The sequence below is a fragment of the Rhamphochromis sp. 'chilingali' genome, assembly GCF_963969265.1.
Source record: "Rhamphochromis sp. 'chilingali' genome assembly, chromosome: 22".
Classification (NCBI taxonomy): Eukaryota; Metazoa; Chordata; class Actinopteri; order Cichliformes; family Cichlidae; genus Rhamphochromis; species Rhamphochromis sp. 'chilingali'.
The window spans coordinates 15245732-15271445 of NC_137950.1; the positions used below are offsets into that span (position 1 = coordinate 15245732).

The 25714-nt window shown below is 45.1% G+C and overlaps 3 protein-coding genes across 6 annotated transcripts; 1 reads left to right on the top strand and 2 right to left on the bottom strand.

Moving 5' to 3' along the window:
* Window positions 1-17: 17 nt before the first annotated feature.
* LOC308391328 (ataxin-2-like protein) lies at window positions 18-10737 on the bottom strand. 2 transcript variants are annotated; one of them, XM_080873931.1, is made up of 23 exons: window positions 10010-10737; window positions 8658-8697; window positions 7649-7705; window positions 7314-7385; window positions 7013-7172; window positions 6711-6832; window positions 6508-6599; window positions 6112-6360; window positions 5500-5945; window positions 5328-5414; window positions 5136-5249; window positions 4921-5001; window positions 4752-4813; window positions 3688-4043; window positions 3503-3572; window positions 3249-3389; window positions 2969-3032; window positions 2494-2672; window positions 2249-2390; window positions 2038-2147; window positions 1045-1224; window positions 790-949; window positions 18-682 (listed from the first exon to the last, which is right to left on the bottom strand). In XM_080873931.1, exons 1-23 carry the CDS (start codon window positions 10129-10131, stop codon window positions 633-635), a joined length of 3156 nt encoding a protein of 1051 aa, XP_080730057.1. In that variant the 5' UTR covers window positions 10132-10737; the 3' UTR covers window positions 18-632. The 2 variants fall into 2 exon arrangements, with proteins under 2 accessions (XP_080730057.1, XP_080730058.1); XM_080873932.1 differs by lacking the exon at window positions 2038-2147.
* A 365-nt stretch (window positions 10738-11102) lies between these two features.
* mto1 (mitochondrial tRNA translation optimization 1) lies at window positions 11103-15532 on the top strand. 3 transcript variants are annotated; one of them, XM_080873933.1, is made up of 13 exons: window positions 11103-11267; window positions 12015-12217; window positions 12301-12500; window positions 12604-12721; window positions 12829-13127; window positions 13217-13329; window positions 13653-13843; window positions 13996-14126; window positions 14279-14483; window positions 14578-14749; window positions 14838-14947; window positions 15028-15185; window positions 15277-15532. In XM_080873933.1, the coding sequence occupies exons 2-13, from the start codon at window positions 12028-12030 to the stop codon at window positions 15442-15444; spliced, it is 2055 nt and encodes a 684-aa protein (XP_080730059.1). In that variant the 5' UTR covers window positions 11103-11267; window positions 12015-12027; the 3' UTR covers window positions 15445-15532. The 3 variants fall into 3 exon arrangements, with proteins under 3 accessions (XP_080730059.1, XP_080730061.1, XP_080730060.1); XM_080873935.1 differs by having other exon boundaries at window positions 11129-11169; XM_080873934.1 differs by lacking the exon at window positions 11103-11267 and adding an exon at window positions 11681-11817.
* Window positions 15434-20240, bottom strand: LOC308391331 (tectonic-3-like). Its single transcript, XM_080873938.1, has 14 exons — window positions 19712-20240; window positions 19111-19225; window positions 18936-19033; window positions 18745-18857; window positions 18555-18666; window positions 17727-17839; window positions 17593-17631; window positions 17345-17419; window positions 17132-17251; window positions 16959-17057; window positions 16771-16874; window positions 16488-16635; window positions 15924-16058; window positions 15434-15819 (listed from the first exon to the last, which is right to left on the bottom strand). The coding sequence occupies exons 1-14, from the start codon at window positions 20025-20027 to the stop codon at window positions 15574-15576; spliced, it is 1833 nt and encodes a 610-aa protein (XP_080730064.1). The 5' UTR covers window positions 20028-20240; the 3' UTR covers window positions 15434-15573.
* Between the last annotated feature and the right edge of the window lie 5474 nt (window positions 20241-25714).

Genomic DNA, 25714 nt, shown 5'->3' on the forward strand with positions numbered 1-25714 from the left:
AATTAAACGCTTTGTAGTTGAGTTGAAAACTTTATTTTTTGGTCATTGTTTATTTTTAAATTTTTTTTGTCTTGTCCATTTTTTTGTTTTTTAATTAGATTTTCCTACAAGGGAAAAGAAGGGGAAAGGGGATGTTTGTAACTACTGGATAGAGTTTAAAAAAAATTTGCTAAAAGTCCTCATCACGTCTTCAAATCCCTCCTTTCCTGTATTCATGAGAAACAGTCCGTTTCTCATTTGTGTCGTAGTACAAGGCTAAAAAACAATTCTGGAAGATAAAGAGTCTGCTGCTGTTTTCCCTCCGCGCCTGGTCCTCCCAGTAAGGTGCCTCGTGTCTCTGAATAGGGTAAATAAAAAGTCGGGGAGAAGAGCGGGACAGCACCAGGGGTCAGGCGCTGCTGCCATCCTGTCACCTTCATCGTTAGCATTAAAAAGCTCCTCCTAGTGCCGCACGGACACCGAGGTTTGTACTGAAGAAGCGTAAGGTGCTGCGAGGTTTCTGATTTCTTCTCTGCTCCGTGTGATCCTGTCAGTTTCTTTGTTTTAAATGAGTCGCGTTCACTCTGGGCCTCTCATCCAGCAGACGGGGATTGGGAGAGGGGGAGAACAATCTGGGAGGTTGCAGAGAGGCTTTAGTTTCCAGGCGGATGGAAGGAAGCGGGGTGTGGCTGGACCTGCATCGCTGTGGGAGGTAAACAAAAATAAAACAGAGCCTGTAAAGCCCGCGCTTCAAACGACCCCTTTGTTTGACCCATAAAAGGGAAATCTGAGGGAGGGGTTGTGTGATACCTTGCTGGATGTAGAAGTGTTGGTGTGCTCCTTGCTGAGGTCCGTGTTGGGGGTGCTGGGGCACTGCACCAGGGCCCTGCTGAGGCTGCAACATTACTATTTGGGGCTGACCATGGCTCCCCGAATGGTGGGGACCCGAAATGGCTCCTTGAACATGAGCCTGGGGGACAACAAGATCAGTTGACATGGTTTAGATCAGAAGTTAAAACACCACCTGCTGAGAAAAGGGGGAAAACAGGAAAATGGAGCACATACCTGTGCTATCTGTCCAAGGGGGTAGGTGGGTGGGATGCCCTGGTGACCATGGATGCTGTACCCCGGAATGGAGTAAGAACCCTGTGGAGACGTGTGGCCAGGCGGCATGTTGGGTGGGGTGGGTGCTGACAAGGGGCCTGAGTGGTACAAGGACTGGGGCTGTGGGCCCGACTGGGCGTTCTGAAAAGCACATCAAGGTGTGAAAATTCATCAAGGGCCATAAAAATAAAGCTGTAGAGAAGGAAAAGGTGCACATGTGCCTTTTCCAAAAGTGAGATTAGAACAAGTGCTATGCTTTTCAGCTTATTATTATTATTATTAAGTCAACATATCTAAATAGATCACCAAAAATCAACCTGATAGTGCAAGCTGCTTAATTTCAGAATTCATAGTCTAAGGAGCTTAAAAAGAAAAAGCATCTGGACTTCTTTAAGTTGCTTGAAGACGTTTACCTCTCATCTGAGAAGCTTCTGCAGTTTTAGGGTCAAATGATGGAGAGTCCCAGATTTAACCCCTGTGGGAGTGTCCCCCCAAGAGGGACAATGGATCCCCTATTGATCCTCTAACTAATCACACGAGCCAAGGTGTGAAAAACGGTGTAGGTCACAATCAGCCAAGGTTTTGGATGAGCTCACTGTGAAACCTAGCCCCACCCTATCATGTGATCAAATGGCCCAGGATGTGAGCGGGCGCTAAGGTGTCTGCCATCTATTATCCAAAACTGGATTATAGATGGCAGACTCTGTTCAAAGATGGTTGTTCACGGCAACTTAAAGAAGTCCAGACGCTTTTCTTCCCAAGCGCCTTAGACAACGATGACCTGGATGATTGAGAACCTTCACAGATATAATTGGAATGAATTCTGAACATATTTCACACAATCCAGTCTGAAAATGTAAGGTGTGTCGAAGCTGTTGACATAAAGCAGCAATGAGCAGCCCACACTGCACAGACCAGGTGGACGGTCCCTTCTCCTTTTCGGGGGCGTCCTACCTGTCCAGGGCTAGGTGCAGTGTGCTGGGGTGGGGGCTGATTGCCTGTTGGTGTACTGGAGGGCTGAGGCTGATGAACTGCGCCTGTGTGATGGGAGAATGACTGTGGAGCTACAGAGGAAGAGAATTCACGTCAGGGTCGACTCTGTATCTACAAATCAATCGATTCGGGTCACGTGGATATTTTGTCGTTCACATCCATCTCCACTCACCGTAGATGCCCTGCTGTGGGCCTTGAGGTCCATCTCCCTGTGCAGAGAACTGGGGCCCTCCTGGTGGACCGAGGGCTTGTGGGTGGGGACCCCCACCTTGACCTATCATCCTGGCTCCACCTTGCAGCATTGAGTACATGGGCTTTTGAGGATGGAGAAAAGAAAGGAAAAAGGTGTTATTCTGCTGAATGAGAAATAATGTAAAACCCCGACTACAGAATGTGTTTGGAGGGCAGACGTGCTACCTGTCCAGGGTAGGGTGTCATGGCCTGGATGACCTGCTGCTGGCCATACTGCTGAGGGTTGTACTGAAGGTAGGACTGGGGGTAAGGGGACGCTACCAGCGGGGCCCCAGCAGCTGATGCAGCTTGCAGCATGGAGGGTGCTGAAGAACCATGGTCAGAGCGCTGAGCCACAACCGAGCCTAATGAGAGGAGCCAATCATCAAGAGAACAGAAACATGGAGGACAAAAACACCATCTTTCCCGTTCCTCACTGCAGATTCCAGAGTTCAGTCGTCTCTAATTTAAGTGTTTAAGCGTTTCTGCAAGTTTAAAGCATGACGGCTCTGTGTTTCACAGCAGATCACAACTCAAGGTTAACATTGAGGTAACAGTCAGCACTTTCTCTGGAGCCGAAAGTCAAGCCTCTGACAAGAGCTGACAGGAAATTCATTTTAAATATGTGGGAAACAATATAAAAAGCACACGCTGCAGTTACCTTTTGCTCTGGGGTATTTTCCCTGGCCCACTGTAGACATGGTGTACTGATACATTTGTGGGGGCTGAAAGACAAAAAGATGAACAGGTGAGCACAAGAACTGTGGCTTTAATGTGAAAAGAAAAACTGCAAACAGTATCCGATTGCAGTTCCACGTGAATATTTGGCTTTTTATTGGCATGTTTCAAATGCCAGCAAGATATTTGTAGAAGGTGTTAAGCACGACATTTAGAGAAAGACGCCTTAAGTGACCATGTTTATTTATTTTTGGCTTGCGTACCGGCACAGAGTGGATCTGTGAGATGTAGGAGGAGAGGTAGGGTTGGGGGTTGTAGAGCGGCCCCTGTCCTCCTGGATGCTGCAGCACCACGGGGCTCTGAGGAGTTGGCCGAGGTGGGGTGGGCGCAGTGTTGGGCTTCGTCTGTCAGAAACACATCACGGGTAAATAAATATAGATTCAATATATGAAATAATATCTTAATTTCTGTGTGTGTTTTTTAAGTTTTAATGACTTAACAGATTCAAGTGTCTTACCATAGGCATCTGAGGTTTGATAGGATTGAACTCTTTAGCATTTGGGTTTAAGGTTGATTTCTTTACTTGGCTGCAAAAGAGAAAATAGTTGTTATAAATTATGATGAGTGCAATAAACTGAGTTAAAAAAAAATAAATCACACAGTTCACAGTCAGAAATCTTTAGTCCTTTTATTTAAACTCACTCTGCTACGCCTTCTGTCCTCTCCGCTGCCTCGGACCTGACCTCCTCACTTCCTGGGGTCCTGGCAGGCTGAGGGGTGGCTGGGGACTGCCTGTCTGAGAGGGGTGCCGTGGCGGCAGCTGTTGCGGTGCCCAGTGTAGCTGCAGTGTCCTTGGAGGGGTCCTCGGAGACGGCTGGCAAAGGCTGGGTCTGGGAAGGACTGGGAGCTGCAGGCTGAGGTTTAGACTCTGATGGAGGATGAGCGTCTGATGGCGCGGGGTTGGCTGCGCTGGGCTGGCTGACCTCGCTTACAGCAGGAGGGGTCGTCCCTGCTGCAGGAGAACTGGGAGAGCTGGAGTTAGCTCCGCTGGGTGGGAGCTGGAAGATAAAAAGGAGTCGAGGGATAAGCAGTTGGTCTGTAAAAGCAAAATTGTTTGTTTCATCCAACAAATCAAATAATTAATTTACTATCAGACATGACAGCAAAGCCTCACAACTGAGGAGCCTGTTATAACTACTGAGGTTTAATTTAAGTTCACAAGAATATAAAACGTGTTGATTAGCAATCCCGCTATAATAGGTCATAATAGTATCCAAATGAGGAGTACTGTTTCTAAGAAAAGGTGGAAAAGGAGACTGTGAAACACAAGAATCTTGAGTCCAATCCAACAATGTGCACAGAAACAGAGTCATAACAGATTAATCTGAGGCTTTGCAGCAGCCTGATGTCATAATCAACTTTCAGCTCAGTCACATTTAATAACAATCGAGTATTGTAATCTTATGTGCCTTTTATTTTAGACATGTACTGCCTGTGAATTGCTGGGCTGACACCAATGTTGTAAAATAATTTAATACTGATCATTGTTTCCTTTTTACTTTGTTACTGTGGCAGTTACTGGTCAGTGACACTGTAAAGACCGAGATGGATGACTAGCATTGAGCGTCATCTGCTAAAGTTGATCATCACAACATGATTAAGATGGGAGTGATGTTGGAGGGAGGTCTGACATCACTGATGTCAGCACGCAGCCTTGTGATTGGTGACGGATTTTCTCATTTCACACGTCGCTGAAACACTCTTACCCTGAACTCTTTGCCAAATTTTCGCAGCTCCTCAATGTGGGACCTCTGCTGAACCGACGGCGCTGGTGGAAGAGAAAAGAGTTTTGAGAACTTCAAACAACAACACAAAGGGTGCGTAACTAGGCAAAAAGCTCACTTCCAGCGTTTAGCCAGCACCAAACTTAAATACCTTTACTCGTCTTGCTTTCCTCTGTTGTGCTCGGGCTCTCGCCGGAGCGTTCCTTTGCAGCTGCACCGAGGATCTCATTCACTGTGAAAACGGCACAATAATCCAGTTAGTTGCAGAATTTCTAATTCCAAGCTGATGCATACTGTTAAGAGCCTCGTGCTTTAACTTTCGTTTTAAAATTGTTCTATGAACACAAACATTAGGAGAGACTGTACCATCTACAGGGAAGAGAGGGGCGGGGCCTGATGTCTTCTGAGCAGGCAGCGAGACAGAAGATGTGTCCAAGTAAGGTGTGTCCTGGGAAGAGCCTGATTTAGGGGAACGAGTAGCTGTAAGAAAATTGAAAGTGAAGTTAGTTTGATTGAATTTCATAATTAACATGGGGGGTGACCAGAACGTCACTGTACCTGTGGACTGAGCGTGAGAGTTCTGAGTGCGGCTTGTCCGGCTTGACTGTGGAGGTCTTTGGGCTTTAGGAGAGGTCCTTGCAGCAACTGAAAGCACAGAAACATCTGCTTTAGCGACAGGCATAGATGCTACAGCTGTGAAGTCGATCCTGAGAAAAGTTAACGCACTCACCTCCATTAACTGGTCTGCTAGCGTCGGACAGCGAGTGCGGGAGTGAGTGGGAATGAGGAACCGTGTGTCCGTGTGGAGCGGGCGGGCTGGCTGGGGACGGGACAGTTGAAGCGGAAGCTGAACTGGATGATGGGCCGCCAGGTGAAGCAGGCGTGTAGGGGCTGGCTGGGCCGGAGCATGGACTCGGGCTGGCGTTTCCCTGTGGGTGGTGAGGGGCGTAGGCACCGACACGACCCGACAGAGGGCTGCTTCTCTCTGAGGGGGTGACACCGGGCTGGGGCCCAGCTGCAGAGGGCAGGGGTGGTTTTGGGGACGAGGAGGATGGAGGGTTGGAGCGGTAACCTCCACTCAGGCGATTGTGAGATGGAGGCCCGCCAGAGCCTCTCTCAGCTCGTTCCCGGTTCATCTCTCTTTGACGCTGAGGTAATGGAATGTACTTGCCCTCCCTGGTGGAGAAAAGAGGGGAGCAAACGCGTTTCAAACTTTACTCTTTAGCTTTAAGTTGGAACCCCCCCACAAAAAGAGGGGGAAAAAAGTGAGTGAACACCTAAAATAAGTACAACCCTTATATCTATGTTCCTGACAAGCATTTCAGAATAAACCTCCTCTCACCTGTTGCTGGCTCCTGGACTGTCTCTACCCCTTTCCCGTTCTTTGTCACGTGGGCTCTCACGGCCCCTCTCTCGATCATTGCCGTCCCGCGCCACGGCGCTGAACTTGTCCTCCTCGGTTCTGCCCTCATCATTTTCCAGGTTGACACGACTGCGGTACTGGGGGCTCGACTCAATCTCTTGGGCCAGGCGGGCAGCGCGTGCCTCCCTCTGCCGATAGTTCTCAGAGTTGCCCCTCTCCAGCGGTACACTGGGCGGTGGGAGAAATAAAAACTGACTTAATCTGCATGTTTGTGTCAGATGTGTGTCCTACAGTAAAAATACTGATACTTATAACCTTACTGACTAGTTAAGGGAATGTTTTTGGCGTATTTTACAAACTGCTGCAGTAACTTACGTGTACATTGAGAGGCTGGAATCATACGTTGATGTGACACCATATTTGACTTCATTGTAACGAAACATCTCGTTGGCATCCCAGCCGTTAGACTGGAGACAAAAAAAAGGGAGATTAATGGGGTAGTAAAGGAATCAGCGCAAGAGTTAACAATAAGTAACAGTCTGTATACACAGAAACTTGACAGAGTGTATGAAACCTACTGTATCAGTTTCCAAATCGTAACTCTCTCCGTTGCTGTCACCTCCGTCCCATCTCTGCAAAACCTTCTCTTTATGTTCTCCATTGATGCGGCTGGAGCTGATGGCTGTGTCTGTGAAGGTGTCTGAAAAATCAAACGCAAGAAGACGTCAAAACAAGGTGGATAAATCTGAAATAGTTTCCCCATTACATCTGCAGCCATTCAAACTGAATGAAGAAGCGCCACGTTTACATTCTTTTAACCAGATTGCAGAAACCCAGAGCCTGCCCTGACTTGACCCTCGGCACACGTGCATTTTCATACCTCTGGTGGCGTAATTGAGGTCGACGTCTCTGCAGATCATCGTGACCAGGTCTGAGGGGCTGAAGATCATGGTGTCGGTGATGTCCTCCCTCCGTGGCGGAGCTAATGTTGAGCCCTCCTCCTCATTGCGTTTGTGTACAGCATCCACAGCCAACTCGCACTAAGGACATTGAGAAAGCACTCAGCGCTCAGCAAGTATTAAACAACCACAGAAAAGATGACCATCACTCTAACCATCACTCTAACAGCCCGAATAAGGCGGCAAACTGATGTGCATGCCTGTGTGACCTGAGCTTCTTACCTTAGAACTGAGAGTCTTAAATATGCCCTCAAATGCACTGCCATTCTTCACTTTTATGTCACATGTGGATCCCTGAGAGAGACAAGACAGTCTTTAAAAACTATAGCTAACCAGAGAAGTGTTTATATCAGTATTAAATCAATAACTGCTATATTATTTGTGGAAAAACTGCATAAAAAAGTGAAACAAATTTAACCAGTGTACAGATCCCACCATGAAATAAAGAGTGCCTTTACAGTAGGTAAGTTTACCTATAAGACTATTGTTTACAAAATAAATAATAATAATAACAACAACATGGTCTGAAGAAGACAACAACCAGCCAAATGACTCACCACAACAGCTGTGAGGAAATGAAGCATTCTGGCATTGTTATAGACACCCTCAAACACCTACACATGGGGAAACAAGGATTTTCAAAACAAAGCTTTACAAAGACGCAATATATTTAAATTAACGCGGGCTGACGCTGACAAACTAGAACAGAGTTAAACATTAACCCTCAGAGGCCCTTCGCACCAAGAAGTGCTTATTCCTGGTCTTAAGTTAATCCGTCATAACTTGGCTTTTTAAGTCCGACCCGGCAGCTATGCCTGTTACATCATCAGCTTAAACCGTCTTCTGACTATGACCGTGTGTAAATCCTGCAATTAGTCCAGAGCAGGTAAGGTAAAAATTTTTCTGCACAGGTTACGCTAAAGGTGACGTCCCGTGCCATATAACAGACTTTTTGTTTTTACACGTGGTGGAGAGAAGAAATCATAAATTACTCAAGACGTGTCACTGGATTTAAAGTTAGTGTCGAACCGCGACTCAACATCTGGCCACCTCGGCTACTTTACACGACGAACAATCCACGAGGCAAGGGTAAAACCTCTTTTCAAATGCCTCAAAAACGCCAACGTTTATATTGATTTCAATATCTTTCCACTTTTAGAAGCTGCCAGTGTCTAAACAATGACTTGTTTCCTGGTTGCGTTTTTCAAAAAATTTAATCTGTCCTTGGTGTGTTCTTGCGCTGACTGGACAGCTTGACTCTTTAATTTCACTCTTACTCAACTACCTTTACTTTCACTTTTGATCCTTTACATCTGCCGTATCAGATATTAACCAACCTCCACAGTCTTGTGTACAATCACATAACCGCACACGCAGTTTTAACCCCAATCTGATGACTGGTCATAACAGAGTAACTTTGTGGATCGGATCAGGTATAGTAAAGACCAGCTAATGCAATCAGCCACAGCTGAGTGAAGAGCAGCTGTAGATAAACCTTTCAATGGCCCTTTTACAGAGGAGGACTTTATCAAACACAGGTCATACTCATATCATCGGGATACTTACAGGAGATGACTGGAATGATGGCTTTGCAGAAGATCGATTCCTGAAAAACAAAACAAACGTATCGCTGTTCAGAAGGAGAAGAACTTGTTTAAGTCTGAGGAGTCAGTGTCACAGTCCACATCACACACTAGAAAAATTGGTTATTCGAGAAGCAGACAAAGTTACTCAGAGTGGCAGGACAAGTTCTTATGTCACTCCTGCTCACCAGAAAAGCTCCACAGTTAATTTATTCTCAATCCACGCACTCTAACTGAGGGACTTAAAGGAAAAACTGGCATACGAACATAGATATTGTTTAAAGAAATAATATTTGTTTACAGATTAATCTCCCCCCCCATCTGTCCCATCCCCCTTCACCTCACTGCAGGTATGTCTGGCTCTAGAGCTTCAAGTTTCTCCCCAGTGTTTATTACCACACTGTTTGTTGATTCCCCTGCCCTCTCCCTTTTCCCCTCACCCCAACCAGTTGAGGCAGATGGTCGACCCTCCCCGGGGCCTGGCTATGCAAGTTTCTGTAGGTTTCCTTCTGTTTAAAGAGATGTTTCTCCCAACTCTCACTGCCTGCTTGCTGAAAGGGTATTGATTGGTTTCTCTGTAATATTCGTAATCCAATTTGCCCTATAATAACTGCTGACATAAATAAAATATAATTAGACATAAATAACGTATGTCAGTTTAGTTTGAATTTTTTTTTTAATATGCGTCCTTAAGATAGAAAACAGGAAGTCTAAATCGAAAATTAAAAACACATTTCTGCCCAAAGACGTTTGATATACGACTGGAAAAGCCATGAAAGGGTGATGTAGACCAATCTGCATGCTAAACGTAACTCCACCGTGAATGGCCACTGTGGCTCGTATCAATGCTTGCTACATGCTCGGTTACAAAACAAAGACGGAGCTAACAAGACTTCAGTAAACGCGCTCATCTCACAAATCAGCAGCACACGCGACCTCGTACTGGTCATAACAACTGTGTAATGTTAACACAGCCATTGTATCAGGCGTTTTTATTAAGCATTTGGGACGTGAGGTTATACATGTAAACAGTTTCTCCCTCCCCTCTCTTTCGCCCCTTCTCAACCAAAAACAGGCCAAATAAACTTTGTATCACCTCTATGCTGATTTGCTACTCCTAGCTTTCGCCACTTCGCTGATTCGGTTGAGGTTCGATTCGAGCGTGCTGATTGGTCCACATATGATGCCAATCTAAGAAGAGTGAATCCCATTGGCTCCTAGGTAAGCTCTATTTTTGGGGTTACGCCCACTGGGAAACAGCGCTTTAACCGGTAGGCCTTTAAGTCACGGGACAATCCCCGGACTGTCCTGAAAGAAAAATCCCAGCCCTCTTACCTTCCAGCCGGTGCCCTGTTGGCGTTGTTGATCCCGCTGACTGGAGAAGACATACCGGCAGGGCCCGATGTCCCGTTAGACGCCTTTCTCCCGCCGGATCCGGGTTGCTGTTGTTTCAGCATTGCGAAGCACAAGGCTTAGACAGTATCAAGTGTAAGCTCACTTAAAAACACCGATACCTCCTATGTGAAGTAGCTTTGAAAGCGAACTCTCTTTAGCAGTTATCAGCTGCCCTAAGAAGCGCAGAGCCGGTGTAACCTCCCCGGCTATTGTGGCTAATCTTGCTAGGTGAACACCAGTCGCGTGTGGCCTAACATGTAAAAGCAAAAACACCTCGATAATATAACTAAATCGAACACATAACTTAACAAATTACCCCACGCTATCTACTCTACAACCACACAGGCTACGCCAAAGCAAGCGACAATTAAAAATTACACCAGCTTCCGTGTAATTATTTAGCCAAGGCTGGCTAGGTTAGCATTAGCTGTGATCCTCGGGCTCACTTCGGACGCTCTCCCTCCGGGGTTTACTTTGTATCCTCGGCCGCGTCGCCTTAAATCCAACACCGCTGAACCGTCGGTTAAAAAATTACTGCTCGGCGTTACTGTCCTCTGCCGTGGAACTTAGATTTTCAGGTTTCCTTTGGAAAACCTGCTGCGGTCGGTCAACACCTCCTCTCGCTAGGACAGCTTGACTGAACCCGCGCGCGGCTGACTGCAAACCGGCTGAAAGGGGGAGGGGGCGTTGACGTGAGCGCGCTTACGTGGAAGAATGTGTGCATTGATTAAATCAGGACTTAATCGATACCACTGTATCGCTGATATAATCAAGGATGGGTGGTCCCTGCTGTAAACGTGGCAGTCACCATACAGAACACTTAATGTTTTGTTTACAAATCACCACCTTGGTTTCTGTTAATTTAATCATCTCCCATTATTTTTTTCCTATCTGTATTGATCGCATGTATTTATTTATTAATTTATTATATTTGATTCATGATTGTAACATTAACCAAACGAAGACACCAACAGCACAGGCGAAAGGCTGAAACATGCTGAGCATCGTTTTTTTCAGTGCGTCTGTAAACCAGTTATTACGGTTGTGAGCTACAGACATCATGGCGGCCTCCATAGGGAGACTTATGTAGCAGGAGTTTGGTAATTTTCCTAAATGATCTTTGCCTTTCTGTTAGTCTCAGTTTCTGCTACAGAGAGTCTGAAATAAAAACAACAATACGCCTTCTCCCAAATAAACCGTAAGTGCATTTCAAACCTGAGGGGAGAGTTTGTTGTGGATCCACACGTGCGCTGAGTAAACGAAGCCGTATTTAAACTGTTTACGTATTTGTACGTTGTGCTCTTACTAACAGAGAGCGAGGATGCGGTTTGATTCACAGCTGTACATGTTCAACATAACAAATTTTTAGAATTAAATTGGATTTAGGGCCAAAATGCTTTGTTGATGCCAGAGGTCAGAGAAAGGCGTACTGTTTCCAGCTGGCAGGAAGGCAACAGTAACTCAAACAACTACTCCTTGCAGTCAAGGTACACAGAAGAGCATCTCTCAGTGTGTATAACGTGGACCCTTAAAGCAGATGGGCTGCAGCAGCACAAAACCACACCTGGTGTTACTTTAGTCAGGAACAGGAAACTGAGGTCAAGTTTGGAATGAACCAGCTGATATTAATCTGCAATAAATGCCAGGATTATTTTCCAGTTACTGACAGATTTCAGCCGTTGTCATCATGGCATCTATGTTTTGATTTCTTTGGATGTGTGGATTGGATGGATTGTTACTGAAATCTGGTGAGATTTTTTTATGTCAAAATCACCTTTAGAAATATATTTACTTAGAAAGTTGGTGACATGTTCATTGCTTATTTTACCCACTGTAAACAACAAAGTTATTTTTCCAAGTTGAGAGTTGAAATAAAGCTGATGGGTCACGAAAGTAATGGAGTATCTAACAGGGATACACCATCATTTAACTTGTACTCTGACAGGTGTGCGTCTCACATGTTGAGAAAGAAGCTTCCCTTCCTGCACAGTCTCCTCTCACCGGTTTCCAGACATGTCGGTCACCTCACCGGACATCAGTATGATGTCATCGTGGTGGGCGGGGGTCACGCAGGGACCGAGGCAGCGGCGGCAGCAGCCAGAGTTGGGGCTGAAACACTCCTCATCACGCAGAAAATTCACACCATCGGTGAGGATAAAGGGACACCTAAACAAAGAAGCTCTTTTTCCTCCAGCAGGGAAAACTAGACTTCTCTGATAATATTCCCACAGGTGCTCTGTCCTGTAACCCCTCCCTGGGAGGAGTAGGGAAGGGCCAGCTCGTAAAGGAGGTTGATGCTCTGGATGGGCTGTGTGGTCGGGCAGGGGACTGGGCTGGGATTCATTTCTCCATCCTGAATCGTAGAAAAGGGCCTGCCGTGTGGGGTCCGAGAGCCCAGCTGGACCGTCAGCGCTACCGAGACTTCATTCAGGTTAAGAAAAAAACCCAAAACTTGAATTACTCGTCCATTAAAGTAAAATATTTGTCTGCGAGTGAATTAAAATGTTTGTTTTCTACATATTTTTTTTCTTCAGTCCGAGCTGCTGTCCACTCCCAGGCTGACCGTGGTGGAGGGCTCAGTGGAGGAGCTGTTGGTAACAGAACCAAACCCGGAGGAGCCCGGGCACCACAGAGTCACTGGGATACGTTTGGGTACACAGCAGATTACCTCTTTTAAGGACAAGGACCTAAATGGCAAACGGTACATATTATACACTGAATTTACTTTCTCATGTTTTTTGCACTTCCTGAACAACCAGCTAATGGCAGCCACGCCATCTCAGCCAGATCAGTGGTTCTTACCACTGGTACGTTCCTGTCTGGCTCCCTCTTTGTGGGTCAAACTACCTCCCCCGGGGGTCGGATTGGAGACGCTCCATCAAGCGCTGGGCTGTCCCATACGCTGAGGGAGAGGCTGGGGCTAAGGACAGGCAGACTGAGGACCGGTACCCCTCCCAGGATTGTGAAGGACTCAGTAGACCTGTCTTTGGCTAAGCTTCACCTCCCTGACAGTCACCCGACTCCTTTCAGCTTCCTCAATACCCACACCCACTGCAAGGTACAGCTGAATGAATGGACTTTTATTCTTTAACTCACTGTCTAGTTTATTGTTCCTCCTGCTTTATTTTGAAACGTAACCCTCTGTAGCCAGAAGAGCAGCTGCCTTGCTACCTCACCTTTACTACACCGGGTGTGGAGAGAGTGGTGAGGGAGAGCCTTCAACTAAACTGTCACATACAGCAAGACACCAAAGGTCCCAGGTACACACACACACACACACACACACACACACACACACACACACACACACACACACACACACACACACACACACACACACACACACACACACACACTTTGGACTCAATGGTTTGAAACTCAGAAGGAATCACTTCAGTTATTCCATCATTTTCTGCTCATTAATGCAAAATAAAGCATGTAGATTCGTTTTAACATGAAGGTTTTTGCAAAGAAAATGCCACAAAAACAAAAACATCAGTGTAACTGTGTATCATAAAATTTTTATGCAAAACGGAAACAATCGAGCTGAATTGGAATGACGTGCAGTCTTCGTCTCTAACAGGTACTGCCCCTCCATCGAGTCGAGAGTGCTGCGCTTTCCAGGCCGAAGCCACCAGGTGTGGCTGGAGCCCGAGGGCGTGACCTCTGACCTCCTGTATCCACAGGGTCTGTCCATGACAATGCCCCCTGACATACAGCTACGCCTCATCAGAGAAATCCCTCCCATGCGCAGAGCTGAGATCCACACGCCAGGTAGGTCTTTAGATCCTGTTTGATCTGCCTAGTAACAAGTGAGAGCAGTGACAGTTCCCTCAATTCTTCCCTAATTCTAAAAAAAATGGATTGACAGAAGTAAGCTGGTTTCCAGAACTGAAAGTCTAATGTTTGTTTTCTGGGATTTCCAGGTTATGGCGTGCAGTACGACTTTGTGTGTCCCACTCAGCTGAGCCCGGCGCTGCAGGTGAAGAGCACTCAAGGTCTGTTTCTGGCCGGTCAGATCAATGGAACCACGGGGTACGAGGAGGCTGCCGCACAGGTAGCTGCTTCTTTCCTTAAAGACACACACACACACACACACACACACACACACACACACACACACACACACACACACACACACACACACACACACACACACAGCTGGAAGCAGCTTAGGAGTAACTGATTTTTCTTCTTCTATCTGAGCAGGGTTTGTGGGCGGGAGCAAACGCTGCCCGCTCGGCGCTCTCCATGCCCACAGTGATGCTGTCTCGAACAGAGAGCTATATTGGAGTTCTCATTGATGACCTGGTGAGTCGAGGCGTGACAGAGCCTTACCGCATGTTCACCAGCCGGGCCGAGTTTCGAACTTCTCTAAGGCCGGACAACGCCGACCTCCGCCTGACCCCGAAGGGTAGGTGTAGCATCTTCAACGTGTCATTGTGCTTGCGTTTGTTTTGTTTTTTCACCTTCTTTTCCTCCTCTCATTACCTTTTGTTTCCCATCAGGCTTTGAGGAGGTGGGATGTGTGTCTTCCGTGCGCTACCAGGAGTCTTTAAGAGTGAGGAACAGCCTCCAGGATGCACTGACAGCCCTTCAGGCTCTCTTTCTGTCTACATCGAGCTGGAAGAAGAAGCTTCCCAGTGTTCCCATCAGTGAGACCAAGAGCACCTTACTGACGTGAGCGATAGATATCTGCCAAGCTAATAATTAAATTTTTCATGTCACAACAGTTTAAAAATGTTTCCCGTTAATGTTTGTTTTTCAGTGGCTTAGATCTTCTTCAGTACAACGACGTGACCTTTGAAATGTTGGCATCTGCATTCCCCGAGAGCCTTTCGTCTTTTATGGAATTCGCACAGAGACTTAAGATAGAAGGTAAGAAAAAAATAACCCCGCCTGAAATGTTAATCTACAATAAAACTCTTGCTAAAACGTTTCTCTTGTCTGTCACGCAGCTGTGTACAAGCCTCACTGCGACTTAAACAAGAAAGAGATCGAGAGAATTCAGAGGGAGGAGAACATGTCCCTGCCGCAGGACATTGACTATTTCTCTCTGCCGGTGTCGCTTTCCGACGAAGTTCGAGAGATCCTGGACAGAGTTCGACCGAGCACAGTGAGCCCACTCCTTTCAAAATAATAGTGTGAAATATTTATTTTAATAAAAGAGAAAAAATATGCCCTGACTCTTCTGCTCTGTCCTCCAGCTGGGAGCTGCTACTCGCTTGGAAGGTATAACTCCCGCTGCAGTCGTCAATCTCCTCAACTATGTGCGCGTCACAGAGAAAAAGAAGGAAACGCACAGAAACCAGCGACAGCAGGAGGCGCAGAGAGATGAGGAGCTGTGTGCAAACAGTGCCTCTTTACCTCAGTGATGCAGTCTAAAAATGACTCAAACTGTCTTGTGAAAATGTATTTATTTCTGAGAAATAATTGAAACAATAAATTAGGTATTTTAGAAAACTTTTCCTCGAGTTCCAGTGCTGCTCCAGTTACCCGTCAAGTTACCTGCAGAGGAATTCTAATCCTGTTAGTGACATGACTGTGAGCAGCATTAAACTCCATGTGACCTTCTCTGTGCTGCTGCTGTTCATAATAATGTGGCCGTCCAGCTCAGCGGAGCCTCTCGTGAAGAAGCCAAAAGGAAACTTCCAGAAAGGCTGAGGCAAACCCCTGGGGGGTTCTGGGTAGACTGTGCTGTCAGCGAACGTAACTCTAGTGGTCAGAGCGAGAGAGGATGACAGAGGACACTGAGGAGGAAAAAGAAAACAAAAAATAAAGACAGGAGGAGAGGAATGTTAAAGGTCAATTTGTCAGAAAAAACAGAGAAAAAAGTGAGATGTAGAGAGCACACCTTGAAATTTTGACACTGGAAAAGGTATCTGGCCCCTAGGATGTAGTTTTGGGGAATGTCGAGGGGACCCAGGCGAGCCCACAGTACTTCGATGGAGAGAGAGTGAGGGAGGACACAGCCTGATTCACACGTTTCCTGAGAAGGAACAACATAAATGTCTCTGTGAAACGTGTCTGTGTACAGATACTCAGGTCAGTTTTATTTATATAGCACCAAATCACAACAACAGCTGCCCCAGGGCACTTTATATTGTAAGGTGAAGACCGTACAATAATACAGAGAAACCCCCAACAATCAGATGATCTTGTATGAGCTAGCACTTTGGCGACAGTGGGAAGGAAAAACTCCCTTTTAACAGGAAGCACTTGCTCATAGGGGGTTTGATTGTTGGGTTACAGTATAAAGCGCCCTGAGGCAGCTGTTGTTGTGATTTGGTGCTATATAAATAAAACTGAATTGAATTGCTGCGACTGGCTGAAGGGAGATACAAAGCACCGACACTAGGTGCTGCTGCAGACACCAGAACAGCTGTAACGGTGTATGGGGGTCAGATTTCGGTTATACCTGCAGGCTGAAGGGACACTCCTGTGTGAGGACTCTCGCCCAGTCTGGCTGGGAGCCCGAGCTCATGGCGATCTCATCAGGAGTAGCAAGTCCCTGCAAAATCCCATAAATCTGCGAGCGCAGCTCTGAGCAGTCGTTGGCTGGAGAGCTTGTAGCACGGAAATAAATTTTTTTTAAAAAGCAGAGGATATTGCTCATTATTTTAGCGACATCTCCACTTGTCCTAATGTAAGCTAACTAGAACCACAGACAACAGAGGCAAAAAGAAATAATGCAGACTCACCTGAATGTGCAGCCAGTGATGATGTTGTGCGTGAAGAGGATGGGCGTTCGCGTGGTTGTATCAGGGGAACAGGTCCCACTTTGTGACACCCCCAGTGAGGTCAGCTGGCTCACTGTTAAGGAGCCAAACTTCCCCGAAGCTTGGCAGATAAATTAAAAGATACAATCTTAAAATTGTAGTTAGGATACAGGCATCGCTTCCTTTAAAAAGCGACCGATGAGAGGAGATCCAACTTTAAGTCCGACTGCAGGGTTCAGTATTGCGGGAGTGGGAATCGGTTTGGTCAGCTAAAAGAGAAAAACGACATTACTTGGCACATTAAACTGTTTAAAATTAGTTTTTTTAATTCTTTTGGCTCTACCTGGAACTCTACGGAGTGCATCTGGAGCAACAGCTGACTCTGATTCACGTCGGCTAGGGTTACATCAACCGTTGCGTTTGCGAGTTCCCCTCTGCCGGTGTAAAATATGACAAACTTCACCTGCAGGAAAGGCAGAAACAGCAGAGTCAACGTCAATGTTTCGTCACACACTTGAGCACTCGTGGTTCACCACACAGTTGTGCACTTGTTCACCTTCTGCACTGCATTAATACAGGAGCTGTTCCGCAGCGTTGGTGAAGGCCAAACTGACAGGTTGGTCACTGGGATCTAAAACAGTCAGGAAAACATTAGCCTGTAAGAATAATCAATAACTGTGAAATATTAGCCCAGCAACAACTATTAAGTCCTATTTTTGCCTTTCCAGTGTAGTACATGTACTATAGACAAAGTATTTTAAGTGGAGTGTCAAAGCGCATTTACAACAGCAATGTACGACTTACCAGAAAATCTGACACTGGTGCCATCTCAGCTTTTGGGATCTGTCACAGAAAAACACGATATTAGTCCATCTGCGGTGAGAGTCTCACAGCTAATCATGCACTTAAAAGGATTTAGTGCAAATGGACTCGCTGACCTTGACGAGATGCAGGTCGGAGAAGTAGGAGTTGGCGCTGAGGCTTGGATCTGTGATGCATGACTGAGGAGTCACCATCCGTGCACAAGACAGAGACACAGACCTCAAGAACTCTACAAGAAGGGGAGGAATTAAGGTGGATAAAATCTGGCGTAGGAAACAGCGTGTTGTTGTAATAATTCTGCATGTGTGTACCAACTTTTGATAAGTAAGACATTGTTTACAGTACAATATGAGCAGAATGTGGTTGTGTGCAAGTCTTTTCCTGACAAAGTCATCACCTGGATGGCAGCACACATCACTCTAACACCTGTAAACACCTGTTTAGTAGTGATGGAGCCTTAAAACATGTGCAAGATTTCCTCTGAGCACCCCCACATGCACACAAATTGGTGTGGTGTCTCTGTACGGACTGTTGTCGTGACAAGAGAGCTGAGTGTGAAATCAGTCTACATTCCTACCGTCACCTATGGCAACAAGCAGAAAGAATGATATTGCGGCGTTTCCTCTGAACAGTGTTTGGGCTCAGCCTGGGACACAATGTGGAGATTGGTCCTTGATCAGGAGGGGCTAAGAGATGAGTCAGTTATAGGATACTTGCTGGCCTCCCCAGTATAAAAGGCTATCATGTATACTGCCACAAACCCACACGTCTGAGTTGGGCTGCTGTGTCTAAGACATCTGTAGAAAATATCCTAAACTAATTCTCCCAAAACTGTCCAAAGTAAATATGAAGAAGCAACTCTAGGTGGCAGGGCTGCACTTAAAATGGTGTAACAGCACTTTGCCACTCAACAGTTCAACATTTAACTTTTTATGTGATCTTACTTGCAGGGTTGCGGTCGATGCAAAAAGCTGACGCTGCCGGTCCTGGAGATGGCTGACGGAGGAGACCCCGCACGGAGGAGTTGGGGAAATATGTCTGGATGACATCATCAACCTACAGAAAAAAAGTTGTGATGATTTCAAATATCTTACGTTTTTTTTGTTTTAATTATTTAAGTCTGTGAGCACTTACCATGTAAAAACCTCTGCTGGGGCCTACAGTTGGACTCTTCTGTAGAGAGAAGTGGTACGAGTCCCCTAAAACTGGATGCTGAGGTTGGGCTGGGAAAGCCTGGGACGTGTTATCTGTTTGGAGGTTGGAAAACGATAATGATATACGTTGACCTTACCTGTAATTTTTAAAAAAAAAGTTATGCCATTTACCTGAAGGCTGCACACAAACCAGAGAGTCGGTCACTGTGATAAGAGACGAATCCACATTGGCTCTGAACATCAGCCATTTCTCAATGCAAACACCTGATCTGTAAAGTTAAAAATGGTATTTTAAATGCTGAAGCTGTGTACTACACGTGTTATAGAGCTAACGACCAACACTCACATGGCTCTCTGCGGACATCCAGTGAAGACAGCGCTCAAGCTAGGGACCCCACAGTCAGCTGTGTCACAGCAGCAGCCGATGTCACAGAAACCAGGGGTTAAATCACAGAGACACGCTGGAAAACATCAGGAAAAGGGTTGGACATGCTTGGGAGTACTTATGCTAGGTGTGGTATCACCGTCAGATCCACAAAGTCTAGCTTGAGTAATTAGCGGGAAGCCTGATCGAAGCAACAAAAAGACTTAACCGCCCCAACAAACGATGTAGGTCAGGGGTGTCAAACTCAAATTCACAGTGGGCCAAAATTCAAAACTGGAACAAGGTCGCGGGCTAACATTAATATTTATTGGAAAAAAATCTTCCTCCAGATTTAAGAATGAATCTTTTCTTATGGAGTCAAACAAGTTTTGCTGAAAAACTGAATATGGAACAAGCAAAGCTTAATACTAAACAATATATATATTAGCTGTATAATACCAGTAGGCCAGCTCTAATAATAATTTGGTATGGCTTCGCGGGCCAAATGTAATTAGGCTGCGGGCCATATTTGGCCCGCGGGCCAGAGTTTGACACCTATGATGTAGGTGGAGGTGTAATTTACCCTGTGGAGACACCGCACGCTGGACGGTGGTTGCAGTTGGACTCTCGGCGGCCGCAGTGGGCGCTTCGGTCGCGGACAGCGTCGTGTTCATCGTGGAGTTCACGGTGGCAAGCGTAGGGACCTCCGTGGTGTTGACACCAGTGGAGTTCACGGCCTCCGTACCGCTCGGTTCAGGGGTGGCAGAGCTGATCGGTTCCCCATTAGCGGGGGTGGCACTGATGGAGGAACTCCCCACTGGGTCTGTAGCTCCGTGTGCCAGACGTCCACATATGACCGTCAATATAAGGGGTAAAAAACACCACTGGATGGAAGTCATTTCCTCTAAAGAGCCATGAAAAACGAGCGGGAATATGGACACTTTACCCGAAGAGTTTCTCCGCTGTCTCGCGTCACAGTAAAATTAAATTAAAGGTCAAATAAATTTTGTCTTTATGACTTAAACACGTTGGAAAACGTAGCAAGAAGGCTACAAGCTAAAAAATCAACACACAATCGGAGTGCGAGCGTCTTGTAACTAAGGAAGTTCTCATTGAGACTTCCGTTTCTAAGAGAAAATTACCGTAAAGCACGTAAAAGAGAAGACGCAGTCATTTCAGGTTAATGAATTCACCACAATCAGTAAACGAGCAAGGTTAACATAGTTAACTAAAATCAAACTAAAAACTATAACTAAATCTGAAAAAAGAATCATTTTTGATTGAGATATTATTTAAAACTAGACTTAGAATATTTGTTAATAACTGTTTTTAATAATGTAACCAACACAGAATACATGCATAATAGTCTAATGACTGACACATGTAGCATGAAGAGACATTGGGGTGTATGTTTATCTGAGCAAAGTTTTTATATTATAATAGCTGGTTTGGAGTTCTTCAATCTCACCTCTTTCTCAAATACCTCCCATTAAAGAAACTAAAACTAACCCTGGATCTATATCGGACAACCATCCATCTAAAAGTAGCGAAGTAAGGTCCGAAAATCTTTTGAAAAGTAAAAGGCCACAGGGAAAGCTAAAGGCTAGGCCTGAAACTCTGATTGTGGGTGACTCTGCCGTAAAAGATGTACAAAGGATGTGCGGTAAGAACACTAAAGTCCTCTGCTTTCCTAACGATATGGTCAACAACCTGAAGGAGAGAATTCTTCAAATTGCAGATGAATATCCAACTGTGACAAACATTGTTCTGCATACAGGGTCAAACGATGTGTCCAAACAACAGTCGGAGGTTCTGAAACTGGACTTTACTGGATTATTAAATACTGTAAACTCTCTGAATGCAGCTGTATTCATCAGTGGACCTGTACCGCCCGTCAGAGGAGGAGACGAGAGATTCAGCAGGTTGTTTACACTGAATAAATGGCTCATATCAGCATGTACTGACCACTCAGTGCACTTTATCAACAACTTTAATATTTTTTGGGAACGCAGGCATCTGTTTAAAGCAAATTGATTTAATTTTAACAAGTCAGGGGTGAAACTGTTCACCTTCAACTTGTTTTATTCCACACGTCATCCATCTGTGCTTGGTGCCAAGGCTGAGATAAATGAGGAGTTATCTCATAAAGAGGAACAAACAGTACTCCAAGAACAGACAAAGCCCAGCAGAAACCTTGAGGAGGAGCTCCATTTGCCCCCACCTGGGAAGAGCCTCAGAAAGGAGAGACATCTGAGGCAAGAAGAGGGGTCCCTATTTGCCTCCAACTCTCTCAACAACACCAACAACCAGGACCAGGGACCCAAGGTCCCCCAAACCCCTGACAGGCCATCACCCCCATCACCTTCCTCCCCCTCCCTTTCTCCCTCCTCCCCACACCTGAAATTCACTGAGGAGATGATGGAGCGGGTCAATGCTGGGCTCAGATCTACCCCCCGGCCCAATCCCTTTTTGTCCCCCATAAACCCCCCACCAGAGCAGCCAAAGGTTCGCCATCGAGCCCCACCCTCAACAGAGCAATCGAAGTCACATTGCCCAGCCTCGCCCCCCTTAGTTCCTCCTTACCACCTTCATGCTCTGTCTCCGCAGTCTGATGTGTGATGTGTGGAGGGTCCGGGCTGCGAGGATTATGGCAGTGGTGACTTTTCCCAGGAGAAGCTGGGACCCTGTTTACTAGAAGGTTTTAAAATTTCTGTACTTTTAGGTGACAGGAGACATGTGGCCTGGTCAAAACACAGAGAGCTGCACTCTAAAAGATCTTTAAACATAGTAAACATACCTTGTGTGCCACAGACTGCTCCCAAACACGAGGGGACAAGTAATGCCTCTAAAACACTTAAGTTGGCTTTATTAAATGTTAGATCCTTAGCTGGGAAAACATTTTTAATTAATGATTTAATCACTGAGCACAGCCTTGATTTTATGTTTTTAACTGAAACTTGGTTGGACCAAAGTAACAGTGGAGCTGTTCTCATCGAGACGACCCCTCCTAACTACAGTTTATCAGTGAGGCCAGGGTGAGCATGAGAGGAGGAGGGGTTGCTGTCTTATTCAATGAATCATTTCAATGTAAGCAGCTATCTCCTGGAAGTTTTCAGTCTTTTGAATATGTGGCTTTACAGCTGAAGGCCCCATCCAAAGTTGTGTTTCTTAATGTTTACAGGCCTCCCAAATACTGCACAGACTTTTTTAATGACCTCAGTGAACTGCTGTCTGTGATCTGTGTTGATTTCGACTGTGTAATTATTGTTGGGGATTTTAACATCCATGTGGACAACCCTCAGGACAAAGGGACTAAAGACCTGAGTAACACTCTGGGCAACTTTGGGCTGACTCAGCATGTAACAGAGGCCACACATAATAGAGGACACACTCTTGACCTACTGCTCTCCAAGAGCCTGAGCATTTCAAACATTACTGTGTCTGATGTGGGCCTGTCTGATCATTACTGTGTTTTCTTTGAAAGTAAAATCTCAGCCCACACAAATATATCAACAGCAGTGATCACAAAACGGTGTATAACTGAAGACAGTGAGATCTTTAACCAGGTCTTCCCATTAACACCTGAGCTGTCCAGAGGGTCAGTCAATGAGCTCGTCAATAGCTTCAATGCAAAAATGTTAAATGTAATGGACACTATTGCTCCCATTAAGGTGAAGGTTATCTCTGGAAGGAAAAAGTCTCCATGGAGAAACTCCACACTAGTGAAAAATGAAAAAAGAGAGTGTAGGAAAGCTGAGCGCAGATGGAGAAAAACAAACCTCCAGGTTCATTATGACATCTATAAAGAGAAACTTCACAATTATAATTTACAACTGAGGAGTGCAAGGAGGTCCTACTTCTCTGACATCATCACTAAAAACAGCCATAATGCTCGGGTCTTATTTTCTACAGTTGACAGGCTAACAAACCCTCCTGTGTCAGTGGCAGCTGAACTTCATTCAACCATTGGCCTGCAATGACTTTGCCAAATTCTTCACAGACAAAATCCAAAAGATTAGACAAGCAATTGGTACATCAACAGCAGATCCAGAATATGTACTGTGTCCACCGAAAAACTGTTTAAACACCATCAAACAGTTTCACCCTATTAACAGCAAAGACCTGGAGGACATCTTAGGTCAACTGAACACCTCCTCCTGCTGTTTAGATGTCCTGCCAACAAGTTTTTTCAAAAAGGTCTCAAAGACTTTAGAGTCAGACCTGTTACAGATCGTCAACTTTTCTTTAATGTCAGGTGTGTTTCCGGAACCACTAAAAACTGCTGTAATTAAACCTATACTGAAAAAGGACAATCTTGACAGGACACAAATGAACAACTACAGGCCGATCTCAAATCTCCCATTTTTAAGTAAGATCATTGAAAAACCAGTTTCTCAACAGCTCAATTACTTATTAAAACAGAATAACTTCTATGATGCCTTCCAGTCAGGTTTTAGACAGAACCACAGCACTGAAACTGCTCTGACCAAAGTGTTTAATGACATATGTCTGAATACAGACAGTGGAAAAATGTCAGTCTTAGTTTTACTGGATCTCAGTGCAGCATTTGACACAGTTGACCACAACATATTACTCAAACGACTGGAGAACTGGGCAGGTCTTTCAGGAACTGTACTAAACTGGTTCAAAACATACTTAGAAAACAGGAAATACTTTGTATCAATAGGTAACTTCACATCTGAGCAGACAAGTATCACATGTGGAGTTCCCCAAGGTTCCATCTTGGGACCCCTTCTGTTTAACATCTACATGCTCCCACTGGCACAGATTATAAAGAACAACAAAATAAACTACCACAGCTATGCAGATGACACACAAATATATATCACAATGTCACCAGGAGACCGAGGCCCTGTACAGGCTCTTGGTAAATGCATTGAGGAAATTAATGACTGGCTGTGCCACAATTTTCTCCAGCTAAACAAAAACAAAACTGAGGTAATAGTCTTTGGCGCCAAAAAAAACGATTACAGGTCACCAGAGAACTTCAATCTATACATCTAAAAACCACAAACCAGGCGAGAAATTTGGGTGTAGTGATGGATGCAGACCTAAACTTAGAAAAACACATTAAGACAATAACAAAATCAGCTTACTATCACCTCAAGAATATATCAAGGATAAAAGATCTGATGTCTCAACAGGACCTGGAAAAACTAGTCCATGCATTCATTTTTAGTAGGCTTGATTACTGTAACAGCATCTTTACAGGTCTACCTAAAAAAATCAGTCAGACAGCTCATTCAGAACTCTGCTGCTCGAGTCCTCACTAAGACCAAAAAAGTGGACCACATCAGTCCAGCTCTGAGGTCTTTACACTGGCTGCCTGTCCGTCAGAGGATAGACTTTAAAGTTCTGATGCTGGTCTATAAAGCTCTGAATGGTTTAGGACCAAAATACATCAATGACCTCCTGACCCAGTATGAACCTTCCAGATCCCTCAGGTCATCTGGATCTGGTCTTTTATCAGTTCCCAGAGTCAGAACCAGACACGGAGAAGCTGCATTCAGCTTTTATGCTCCTTATATCTGGAACAAACTCCCAGAAAGCCTCAGATCAGCTGAAACACTCAGTTTATTTAAATCCAGGTTGAAGACTCACCTGTTCTCAGCTGCATTTGAATAAAGCACCAAATCCACACTTTTAAGCTTAAATTTCAAAACTAACATTTTAACTACTGATTTTATCTATTTCTGATTTTATCTGTTTTGATTTTATATACTGTTTTGTTTGTTTGTTTGTTAATTAGTTTGTTTGTTTGTTTGCTTGTTTTAATCAATTTTAAATCATGCTTTTTATTTGTTTTTGTTTCTAATGTCTCTGTAAAGCACTTTGAATCACCTTGTTGTTGAATTGTGCTATACAAATAAACTTGCCTTGCCTTGCCTTACTGAAACTAAGATAACCACATGGGATAACCACATCTACTCAGGGCCTTCTTGATGTGATGGTCTTCTGCTTCCCTGGCCGCTGTGGCCTTTTCAAAACTGATCCGTATGCGTAGGTTTACGGTACATATTAACTTTTGAATGTCCCCCATTACTGATGGAAATCTCTGTCTAAGAATGCTAGCCTTCTTGAGTGACTAAATGTTTCTCCTGCTGAAAACGCTATATCCAGATGAACAGAATAAATTTTTGGGGATTAATTTTGATACCACTTTATTATTGCAGCTGGAGATGATTTTAGTTTTAAACCTGCAAAAAATATGAGGTGAGACCACACATAGTCTTCAGATTGTATTTCAGCTAAATAAAGAAACAAAACTATGTGACTGTCAGTATGTCAGAATGGATGGTAAATGTATGAGTGTGTGCATATGAAACGAAAGCTCTGTCAGCCACTGGAAAAGACGGTGTTGGAGGATTTGATAAACTGCTCTTGTCCCTCCAAGCCAAGCCGAGCCTGCACAGGTGTAGTGAAATGTGAGCCAGGTCAGCTCCACCCACCAGTTTCACTTAAAGAAATAAAATGGCAAAAGCTAATTACACAAACAGAAGAGAACCAACAGGACAACCTCATGGGTCACACATAAGTTGTTGTTTTCCCCTCTCAATGTTAATTC